The following is a 12488-nucleotide window of genomic DNA, read 5'->3' on the forward strand; positions in this document are numbered from 1 at the left end:
AAATTATGCAATTAACATTCAAATCTGAAGCTGATGAAAGTGAGTTCACACCTACAAATGAAGTTAGCACTGCAGCTGATCCAGGAGCCAGTTAATTGCAGTCCACAGCCTCAGTTCAGTGCGGAGGCGAGTAAATATCATCGAGCGGAAAGACCGGCCCATCCATCTCCTCCAGCCCTGTCACCTTGACATTTTCAATCTGGCTTAAATCAGCCAAACCTTAGGTCATTCCTGCTCTCGGGCCTGATTTCTGCCACAATGACCCTACCTCCCCTCGTCTCAGTTCTGCTGCTTCAAATCACCACCAACTCTGCTCCAACAATGGTCAAACACTGGGCCCCACTGCCTCAATTTGGCCCCTACATGCCATGCCGCATCCATCCTTCACATTCGAGACTTCAGTTTACACCACAAAAACGCCAGGTCGTACAGGCAGTGCAAAAGCTCAACTCCAAAAAGGAAAGTACAGGCAATTGATCACAGAGATCATTTCCGATAAAAGTGTGTTTAATGCAGTAGTTTATAGTTTTCTTTACTGCCCGCAAGTCATTGCTCCGCTTCACCACCGCTATCTTAAAATTTTCTTTTGTGAGATCACCAGAAAATTGTTGATGGCTTCCCTAACAAGTATTCTTGTATCAGTCTCAAGAATTGTATTATTTTGGTCTCTGGCATCTTTGGCATTTGCTTATGTGGTTGTAACGCTGGAGCTAGCTGCACAGATGCACACTGAGGAAATGGACAATACTCTTCCAGCTACTGGAGAGAACTCTGCTGCTTCTAAAATGGGCACCACAATGATGCAAGAATGAGAAAAGAGTGACCCTCTGGTCACTTGGAGCATAGCATCATGAAGGTTGTTCTTTGTGCAAAGGCTATGGAGGCTCCTTGGGGCTACAAGTCAGACACACCTAGCAAGAGGTTACGCGGGAGCTCCACAACCAGTTCTGAGGATAAACATCGACGTTTGTAATTGTATGGTATTCTAATACTCACGCTGCATTCTCTTGTGAACTGACAGAAATGTAGATGCGGTTTTCCTGCCTTGGATAACCTCAGGAAACAGAGAACAACAATCTTGGGATTATGGCAACAATCACCAATAGCAACCAGGAATAGTCTTGAGGCTGAGAAGCTGTGGTCTTGACATTGGCAAAGCAAGATAATGTGAGCATACGGGAGGCCAGAGATCTCTGTGTGCACTGTCTAGTTGAACAATGGCATTTCCAGCCATTGATTTTTGAAGGACATTAGCTATGGCCCTTTCAATGTCTTACATCGTCCTTGGTAATATAGTCTGTTTCTTGCGGTTCGAAAAGAGATGTACTAGATGAAGTAAAATTCCTATCAGATGTAAAATTGTTGAAGAGTCACTGAAGATGTAAGGAAGACCCAGTGTCAAATGTGAGCAGCGAGGATGCAGAGTGCTGTCAATCAGTCTGGCAAAGGTTACTATCTCTTTAAATAGCACATGGAAGCAAGTGCCTAAAAATTGGATCACATAACTTTTTCAGTGCACCGTGACCCAAAAAGTAATGTCACCCAGAGTAAATCAGTTACTAATTATCTTGGCTGAAAATAATGAAAGTGAACTCATCAGTTCAGTTCAGGATCCTCAGAACCACATCTGACAATTTTTTAATGTTAAGTGTGCACCTAATGCCATGAATGTTTGTGCAACACAAGTTTGAAGTATTCCCGAACTAAGCCTGGAATCCCAGCTCCAGTCACAGGAAGACAAGATGCACAATCCAATGAGTTTTACATTTTAAGGCAATTTAAAGAGACGCTTGTCTCAAAATGGATCAATTTGCAAGGCTGGTGCAAAACGTGCTAAAATAGCATACAGTTACAGATATTTCTGAAGCAGATGTCTGTCCTCAGAACTGGTTGTAGATCTCCCTGGTAACCTCTTTCTAGGTGTGCCTGGCTTGTAGCCCTATGGGGCCTCCAAACCCTTTGCACAAAGTTCTGAAACGCAGCTGAAGCCAGCAGTCTAACAGGAGATTTACTGGCCACTGGTACAGGTGATGGAGGATTCCCTACATGAGTTTAATGAAGTCATCTGTGCAAGAAAGCAATCTCCTATCTCTCTTATTACTCAGTTTTTACCTCAATGATAATGGACAAATAATCTATTTTAATCATTTGTAGGCTTGATACATATTTAAGAGACAACTGTGTCTGAGGGGTTCTGTGAGATATGGATGGGGTTATAAGTGAGGTTATGTATGTATATGTATATCTGTACATTACTCCTGGCATTGCTCCATTTTAAGTTGGTTCTCCTCCCTGGCCTGTATCTTATTCACCAGCACTTCATTGTCTCTCAAAGAGAACTGGTGCCCTTCCCTGGCTCTCTGCCTTTCATGACAGCTGGAAGGTGTGACTCTGGGTCTGTAACCTTAAAGGCTAATGCCTTTCTTTGACTGATGCCTCGTGAAGTGGCTGAATTGAATTTAGCCTGTCGCCTGGGGCAGCTTTAAAGCCAACAATTCTTTCCTTTAGAAATCTCATGCTTCTCTTTCCCACACCTTAACCAACCTTGCAGTCTTTCAGCAGGTTTCCAATTCAGTATAAGTTAGACACAATGTTCAAAAGCGGAGCTAGAGTGTGGGTGGGCGTGTGATACAGGGGTAGAATTTCAAATATTACACCAAGTATTACGGCTACGTCAGCAAGTTGTGGAACTCTACAATGGATACCTTTCACCCTGACAGGTTCTCCAGTGAAACATTAGCAGGTATAGAGTCTTTGCTTCTATCTGCATAGTGTGGTGGACCAGCTAGATCCAGTCCCTGTCCAGGGATACTGGATCTAAGGGAGACCTGTTCCCAGGTCAGTGGGTTATCTCAGTAGTGGAGATGGTGTGGTGCAGGGGGCATATTGTGTCAGAAGGATGTATAGCCTTTAGAGTGTCAAGAAGCAACACTTTTCATATTTAATTACATGATAGAAAACCAAACAATAAATAATGTACCTTGTGAATGTGCATATTCACTTACGGGTGGCATAAAACGAACCATTATTACATCAGGTGAAACAGCCAGCATGGTCAAAGAGGCCAAGGGCCTGGATTAAAGAAGTCATCTGTGGCTCAGCCACAGGTGTGAAGCAAGTTTATTGCAGCAGCAACACAGCAAGCAACAGATCAGTTGAAATAGATGCATTGGTGCCCTGGTTCTCTTTGTAAGTCACTGTGGGAATCGATAGTATCTGTTTAAGAACTTGCTTTGTGAGTTATTGTAGCCAGAGATCCAGGTTCCACCACTACTGCTATAACAATCCTGAGGATTGTCACCAAGAAAGTTTTCAGACTTCCCAAAAAAAAGTTACTATTATCATGCTGCAAGGACAAATGTTGCACAAGGGTACTACAATCTTAGCATTTCCTGCACACTGTAAGCCTTGTGTTGCATATTTCCTAGTTCTATTATGATTCTCATGCTTAAAAAAAGGCAAAGGTTTTATTGAATCCCAGTTCCAATAATACATCACACAGCACAAATATCAGAAGGGTGAACTTCAAACTAACCATGAGCTTTTTCAGCATTTTGACATCAAGGAACCTCTTCGCTTGGTATCACAGAGATGATCCAATAAAGGCCAATAATGGGAACAGAGTCCAACTAGTATATTGTTCATTATTTTCCTTCCTGAGATGCCTTTGCAGTTTTCTAATTCTGGATTGGTTCCCAGACTATTTTTTTTTAAATAGTAGGGTAAAATTAATCTTCTTGTATCAGATCAATTTCGTCTTGTTGATAGATCGACCTGAAAGTTCCAAGTTATTTTCCATCATACCTGCTGGATGTAAATATGTTTGTTTCTTATTCTCTGTGTAAAGAAGACTCTTAGAAGTCTCAGGTTGCAACTTCGTTTTGGAATATGCTTCTCTAACATTGGCACCATCAGTCCACAGGAAGGCCAGTCACATGACCCCTCACATGTAAGCCTTACATTGTATATCTCCGTTCAGAGTTCCAAAGGATTGCCAAGGGGTTTCTGAATAATTAACACTGCAGTATGCCAAAGGTCAGAAGTAACAGCCTGTTAAATCAGGTTAAATTAGAGCTTTATTAACATACCTAAAATGTGAACCTGCCACCTGGGAGTAGGTAGGCTGTCTGAAGTAAAGCCCAGTAGGGAGTTGATAGCTTTGTGACAGAGTATCAATGTTCCCCAGACATAACTCCCTTTGTACCCGCCAGCACTCACTTGCCAATTTCAGCAGGGAATTACACCATCAGTGAGATGCATGTGGAACCTAATATACTGTACAAATAGGTGTTTCACTGATGGGTTAGCAGATATTGAATTTTTTAATTGGGTGCTGAAAGGCATTGATAAATTTACCAGAGTTTCCACAGGGTAGTTGGCAGATTAAATCTACACATTGATAAGAGAGATCAAAAACTGAATTTCAGCTTTGAAGCCTCTATGGAGGATTTGAAGCAGGTAACCTATTTTTTTATTTATAGGATTGATTTATTTTTAGACAATACGGTGCAAAGCATACTTTTTTAAATATACTTGAATCCTGAAGGAGTAAATGCATTCAAAGGTTTACATCATAATACCCAGAAACAAATTGAAGGGTTTATGAATCAAATCATTGCAGTGGATTAAAATATTGCTTTTCCTAGTTAGTGCCTACACAGTTTAGAATAAATTGGGTAAAAAAAATGGCAATGAATATGCATAAGTGGCATCTTTTGTCATCTGTTACTCTTTCCCTCACTCAGATTGAAATAATAGGGCAATTCAAAGATAGTTGCTTACCTTTGTGAATGCATACATACAGTTCCTATAAGAAGTACTCACGGCCTCCCACCTAAGTTTTCATGTTTTATTGTTTTACAACATTGAATCTCAGTGGATTTAATTTGGCTTTTTTGACACTAATCAATAGAAAAAGAATCTCATGCCAAAGTGAAAGCAGATCTCTACAAGGTGATCTAAATTAATTACAAGAATAAAACACAAAGTAATTGATTGTATAAGTATTTGCCCCCTTTAAGTCGGTATTTAATAGATGCACCTTTGGCAGCAATAACAGCCTTGAGGGTCTCTATTGGCTTTGCATATCTGGACACTACAATTTTTTCCCCATTCTTCTTTACAAAACTGCTCAAGCTCTGTCAGACTGCATGGGGATTGTGAGTGAACAGCCCTTTTCAAGTCCAGCCACAAATTCTCAATTGGATTGAGGTCTGGGCACTGACTTGACTACTCCAGAACATTAACTTTGTTGTTTTCCCTCTCTAGCTTTGGCTTTATGCTTGGAGCCACTGTCTTGCTGGAAAACAAATCTTCTCCCAAGTCGCAGTTCTCTTGTAGACTGCTTCAATTTTTCCTCCAGGATTTCCCTGTTATTTTGCTGCATTCACTTTACCTTCTACCTTCACAAGCCTTCCAGGGCCTGCCGCAATGTAGCACCCCCACAGCATGACGCAGCCACCACCATGCTTCATGGTGTGTTTTTGTTGATGTGCTAATGGCAAACATACCATATAGCTTGATGGACAAAAAGTTAAATTTTGGTTTCATTAGACCACAAAACTTTCTTCCAGCTGACCAGAGTATCCCACATGCCTACTGGCAAACTCGAGCTGGGACTTCATGTGAGTTTTTCTCAGCAGTGGCTTTCTCTTTGTCACTCTCCCGTAAAGCTGTGACTGGTGAAGCACCCAGGCAACAGTTGTATGTGCAGCCTCTCCCATCTCAGCCATTGAAGCTTCTAACTCCTCCAGAGTTGTCACAGTCCTCTTGTTGGCCTCCCTCACTGGTCCCCTTCTTGCACGGTTACTCAGTTTTTGAGGATGGCCTGCTCTAGGCAGATTTACAGCTGGGAATATTCTTTCCATTTTTTGATGATTGACTTAACTGTATTCCAAGGGATATTCAATGACTTGGAAATTTTCCTGTGTCTATTTCCTGATTTGTGTTTTGAATAACCTTGTTGCAGAGTTGCTTGGAGTCTTCATGGTGTTGTTTTTGCCAGGATACTGACTCACCAGCAGTTGAATCTCCCAGATAGAGGTATATTTTTACTACAGTCAGTTGTAACACCTTGACTGCACACAGGTCTCCAAAAACAGATCTCCATTTATCTAATTATGTGAACTAATTTATATCACTTTGTAGAGATTTGTTTTCATGTTGCCACAAAAGAGTATTATTCTGTTGATCTGGCTACATTGACATACAGTAATAATCTAATGCTTAGAAATACTGCTTTGAGATTCTGGTGTCTTCCGTCCCAGTCTTGAAGAAGGGTCTCGGACTGAAATGTTGACTGCTTATCAATTTCCATAGATTCTGCCAAACCTTCTAGGTTTGTGTGTTGCTTTGGATTCCTAGCATCTACAGAGTTTCTTTATCCTTAGAAATATTGATGTTTAGAAGAAATTTTATTCATACTTCTCAACTCCACCGGTTTTTCTGCCAGGCAAACGCTGACTGGTGGCATAGAGGCATCAGCATCGGACTTTGGCGCGAAGGCTCCCGCGTTTGAATCCAGCCGGCTCCCTTACACGCTTTCCATACGTGCTGGTTGAGCATCGAGCTAGCAACTTGGCCTCGTAAAAATAACAAAGCCTGCTTAAAAAAAAATGCCATCACGACGGCGTCCCAATGAGTGCACTCAGAGTTACGGGCTTTCATCTTCTTCTTTTATAGAAAATACAATTAGAATAGAAACAAATTCATGATACCTTTTAATTAATAGCTGCTATATTTTATATAAAAAATATTTTTTTTTCTTTTTCCTACTAATGGGCTTCAGAGACTGAGAGCCAAATGCAGGAGAAGAAAGGTTGTTTGAAGAATACAGTTTAACTGCAGAATCTTCCTGAAACATAAAAAAATCTGGAAACACATTCTTTTGTGCATGACTAATAAATAAGCTTTGCTGAAGTTTATAAAATGCCGAAAATGATCTGATGAATTGCTAATAATATTTTTACCTCCTTATTCTCAGCTGTTTTCTCTTGGGCTTTTCACTGTACTGGTGTTTTTGGAGACCAATATCAACTTTAGCTTTGGGCTAGTTTTAAATTCACAGAGTTCCCCAACTTTCCTGCCATTAATTTCAATGGAACTGATGTGCTCTAATTCAGAATATTCCTGCTGCCAGTTTAGATCTACATCAAGATCAGCAATGTATTCTTGTTATAATAATATTATATGATTGTCTGATAGCATCTTTTGGGTTGTGAGGTGGAAGTGGTTAACAGAATGACATCACCATTTTCCAAAATCTGTTTCCCATTACCACCTCCTGGATGTAGAAAATATGAAAATTATATTGATATAATAATGTGAATATGCAGTAAATTGAACTGCATATAATTTGCAAGATGCTGGCAGAGGGCCAAATAGACTGCTTTGGAGCTAACATTCAATAATTTTAACATTTTAACATGTGTTCTCATACATTAAAAAGAGGACTTAATTTTGCACTCTGGATTTTTTGTGAGCAAGTTTGTTCACTGTAGATTCTTATAAGTTCACACAATTAAACCTGATGCATTTCATGTTTCCAGAACATTAAAGGGATTAAGTGTAATTTAAAGTTAATAATGGCTATGGGGAAACCAGTACTCTATTACTGTTTACTTATACTGCCCTGGTGCCTAATGTGAGGCAATTCTACAATACTCATATACAAAACAAGAAGTTCATGTTTAAATTTAAAGAACTTACAAGTCAATTATATAATTTGTGTCAATATAATTCTATGTTTTTATCTTGCATTTCTCCCTGTTGCATTTGATGTATTTTACGGAGCTAATGGCTACTCATCAGTCATATGCTGTGATACAGACTCTTTTCCAGGGTTATTTTGGGGTAAGGTTACTTGATGGCATTGCAATGTGCAATAGAAAGGCCCATGAAGAGTTTATTATGTTTCAAACTGCAAGTAAATACAAAAATTTTTTAGGGTGTATCACCAGGGTGTCATACTCCCCAAATTACCCAATCAGCGCAAAAGATCATGCAATATTAAGTGCAACTTATATCCAGCACAAACATTCTGTGATCTCTTGGGCAGTTTTTCAAAACATCACACTTCAAGCCTACAAATTGGATGGTGCTTCCAAGTCAATATAGTGTCAGTGGTAAGTTTCTGTTGATTGAACCTGTTCGAAACATATCGGAATTTAGCCTCATTAATATAAATGTCATATCCGCTCTTGCTTTACCCCACCCATACAGAAGGTTGTACTGTCAAGGAATAGTGTATAGTGGTTATACCGCTGGTCTTATCTAATGATTTGGAGATTTCACCTCTGGATGAGGTTTCTCCAGTCCTGCTGAAGGGACTCAGCCTGAAATGTCGACTGTACTTTTTTTCCATAGATGCTGCCTGGCCTGCTGAGTTCCTCCAGCATTTTGTGTCTGGTGCTAGGAAATTTACATTCAGCGATTCACAAAATCATAGATATTTACAGCAGAGAAGTAGGTTAGTTGGTTCTTTGTGTCTATTCAAGACAAAAATGAAATTTATAAAAACTTCTATCTCCCTGCTCTTGGTGTACGGCCTTGCAAACAATGGCAAACAATCGATTCAAATATGCTTAAGTAGTGTCTTCAGCTTATCCCGACCGGAGCACTCTCCATGCACATGGTAAAGTGACAGTCTTTTCTCAGGCAGTACTCTCATTGCTATGTTTTCTACAACCACCCTTATGTTTGGACCTTTCTCTTGCTGGGCTTTAGTTAATATTTGCAAACATGGATATCAAGATCCAGTCAACTAAAGAATACATACTAGCAATAGTAGTCAAGACTTCTGTACAACTTCTGGTGTTTTGCAGGGAGAAAGAATTGACCTCAAAGGTATCTTCACCATCCTTGTTGGCAGAGAATTTTAGACTCCTAGAGGTTTTTCTTCTAAATCCTGTCTGACCTTGATCTTGGATACCACCTATTGGTGTCTGCACATTCTCACTGAGACCATGTGTGTTTGCCCCAGATGCTCTGGTTTTCTCCCACTTTCCAAAGTTGTACAGATAAGTTAGTTAGCTACTGTGAACTGTCCCATCATTCGTAGGTGGCTCGAGAATTGAGAGCAGTTGATGAGCATGTAAGAAGGAATAGGTTGCAGAAAAATAGTTGTGGAATGGAATTTATGAGATTGCTCAATGTGCTGGTATAGACTCAATGGGCAAAATGGTTTACTATGTCATGAGGAAATATTGAAATATTACATAATCCTTCTACCAATTACTGTAAAAATATTTGTCCTGGTTATTGTACTCTGTATGAAGAAAACAATTATATTCCTGCTCATCCTTCCATGGTTTTCATTATGTAATGCACCTCAGTCAAATCTTCTTTTAGTGTCCCTTATTTCAAAAATGACAATCCCAATCTAAACAGTCTCTGTAGATCTATAATTCTTTATTTAGTTAGAATGAAATACTTGTTTCAGTAATTCTGATTGAGAAAGCATCAACAGGTTGTTTTTAATAAATCGTGGACTTAATGGTCATTCATTTATTTTAACACAGAGGATTTGCCATCTTAATCTGGTCTGCTGAGGTGTGATTCCAGCAAGTGATGGACCCTCAAATTCTCTCTGAAAGAGCTTTGCTGTGTGAAACTGCTTCTCAAAATTGCAGAATAAACTAAATGAATTACCCGGCATCATTCTTGGCACCAGACTTGGGTCATAGGACTTGTACCAAAACCTCAGACCAACCAAGCAACAGTCTGGTAGAATCAAAGCTTTCAACCAGTGTGCTCCATCACCATCCCTGTTTATTACCTGGGCTGCAGTTAGGACTGGAGGCAACATTACAGTGATGCAAGATTATAAGGAATGACTCTGAGTTCTGAAATTTGCCTCTAGACCTCATGTCCCATGGCATCAGAACATAGAACATAGACCATTACAGCTCAGTAGAGACCCATCAACCCACAATGTTGTGCTGGCCTTTTAACCTATTCTAAAATCATTCTAACCCTTCCCTCCTACATATCCTCAATTTTTTCAGTCACCCAAGTGCCTATCTAAAAGTCCTTTAAATATCCATAATGTATCTGCCTCTACCACAGCTCATGGCAACATGTTCAACACACCCATCACTCTCTGTGTTTAAAAAGTACCTCTGACATCCTCTCTATACATACTTCCAATCACCTTAAAATTACGACCCCTCATATTAACCTTATCTACCCTGGGGAAAAGTGTCTGGTTACACACTCAATCTATGCCCTTCATCATCTTGTATACCTCCTTCAAGTCACCTCTCATTCTCTTATGCTTCAAAGAGAAAAGCCCCAGCTTACTCAACCTATCCTCATAAGGCACGCTCTCCAATCGAGACTGCATCCTGGTAAATCTCCTCTGCACTCTCTCTGAAGCTTCCACGTCCTCCCTGTAATAATATAAGATAGGCAAAGAAGCATGCTGTTGTTTACCACCCAGTGCCTTTTCCAAGCTCATGAACAATTATTTCTGTATGGTGAATACTTCTGTATGGTGAATACCTCTTGGCTGAAATGAAAGGACAGTAAATGTGCTCTCAATTGGGGGCTTCATCATTTAGTAGTTTGTGTATCTTAGTGATTACCTTGCCCAAGCAATAATTGAAGGTGAAGCATATAGATTATCATGTCCAAAATGAATGGCAACAGAAAATATTTAACAATATGAACTACTGAACACCACATTTATGCATATGCAACTTCTGAAGATACATTTCAGACACTACAGCAGCTGTTTCATGCGATTGAGGGGAATTAGAGTTCAGTACAGGTTCAAAGTTAAATATGTAAAATAGCAACCTTTGAAGGCACAGTCGTTTGAGCTTTACCTGGCACTCTTCACTGAAATCAACCTTTGTGTTTAAAAACTAGAATATTCACACCGTGTGAAATATCATCGTTTAAACCACTTTAAATTCACAGAGCAATTACAAATCAGTACTGCATGTACAACCCTTATAATCACTTCAATTAGTTTGTTAGAATTTATGTTGTGTGTGTGCTAGTTCTTCCACGTGAAATATATAGATATATCTGACTGAATTAAGGTAAATAGTAATTAAAGTCATACAGATATACATTCATTTTAACCATGTTATGAAGTTTTTAATGGATATCAGTGTTTCCCTGCATAGAAGCAAATGCATCAATTAATTTTGTGTACAGAGAAATTCAACATAAAATGACCAAGGAGATAAATGAGGAGACTAAAAACAAGTAATCAATATTTTGTGATGATTAGGAGTTCTTCAGATCTTGGAAGGAAACTTGTAAATCTAATGGGAACTAGCACATGGAATATTCATACTGCTCACAATGTAGCAGATCTTAGTGCTCGCACAGGGGTAATTTTGGATTGTAAAAAACTGGTATTTAAGATTCTCCTCAATATGCTTAATTCAACTTTTCCTCCATGATAGCTCTTGTAAATCATGTACTGATTTCCACAAATGATTAGCAATGTATAATGACGAGCAATATTTTCTTTGAAAATTTTGTTGACTGCTATTGCCAAAATTGATCTGATTTTCAGTGCTAGATGGTGTTTACACTTATCTTCAGGACATTGCTCGTGGTCCTGCAATAAGCCAACCTGATGAGGTAACAGGGGATCACAAAAATGAAGGATGAACATTGGCTTCTTGTGCTCTCAGGACCCTGCTCCCTAATGCTAATTGGGCCAATGTAATTCCCTTATCTTGTAGATCTTTACTAAATAGATAAATATTTACTTTATGCTGCACCTGAATTAATTCAGTGAGTCCTTTCACTAATATTTACTGTATTTTCCAGTGAGGTTACTAATATCATGCCTAACTTATTAATAACATGCCTAACTTTGAGTGGTACTAAAGGATTGAATTTAATTGTTACATCTTTAAAGGTTTAACATCCATTAATTTGTTAGCAATATGCTATACAAGAATCCTCTTGATTTGTATTGTACGTTTAACATGAAACATTTCTTGTTTCTTGCAGTCAGATTACTACTATAAATACACAGAGTGTGATAGTCATGGCTCCAGATGGAGAGTTCCTGTGCCTCATATTCCGGGAAGCTGCATAGGACTGCCGGACCCTGTCAAAGGGACATCATGCTGTAAGCCATTGTCAAATTCAAGTCATTTCGATGGTATTTCTTTTTGAAGAAGCCTCCACAGATATTCAGAGCAACTTCATAAAGTGTTTCTAATTCTGCAGCTATGCATTTTACAAGAAAATCCGGCAACGTAAAAGAAAACACTTTTTTTTTCAATGGATAAAGAAAGTAATCTGAGTCAAATAGAATACTAAGTTCAATATTAAGTAATAGCCAGAAATATTGCACCTGCTAGGACAGAATTTCTTGGTATTTAGAAGCTTAAGTATGAGTAAACCAAAGCTTTGAAGATATTAAGGACAAATATTGATGAAGAATTACACCCACACTGGGGATTTTTGGATCGCTGGTTTGATTACTCTAAAACGAGGTTTTCCAACCTTTTTTATGC

At 39.1% G+C, this 12488-nt stretch overlaps 1 protein-coding gene across 5 annotated transcripts in view; it reads left to right on the plus strand.

The window, feature by feature from the left end:
• Nucleotides 1-12488, plus strand: part of elapor1 (endosome-lysosome associated apoptosis and autophagy regulator 1) — a 130075-nt gene that overhangs the window by 38032 nt on the left and 79555 nt on the right. For all 5 annotated transcript variants that reach the window (XM_059950389.1, XM_059950388.1, XM_059950386.1 and 2 more), the window contains exon 2: nt 11977-12097. Coding sequence is in view for 3 of the 5 variants with exons in the window: in XM_059950388.1 (XP_059806371.1) it covers nt 11977-12097 (121 nt within the window). In the remaining 2 variants the exon portion in view is untranslated. The remainder of the gene's footprint in view (nt 1-11976; nt 12098-12488) is intronic.

Source organism: Hypanus sabinus, chromosome 25 (assembly GCF_030144855.1).
Source record: "Hypanus sabinus isolate sHypSab1 chromosome 25, sHypSab1.hap1, whole genome shotgun sequence".
Classification (NCBI taxonomy): domain Eukaryota; kingdom Metazoa; phylum Chordata; class Chondrichthyes; order Myliobatiformes; family Dasyatidae; genus Hypanus; species Hypanus sabinus.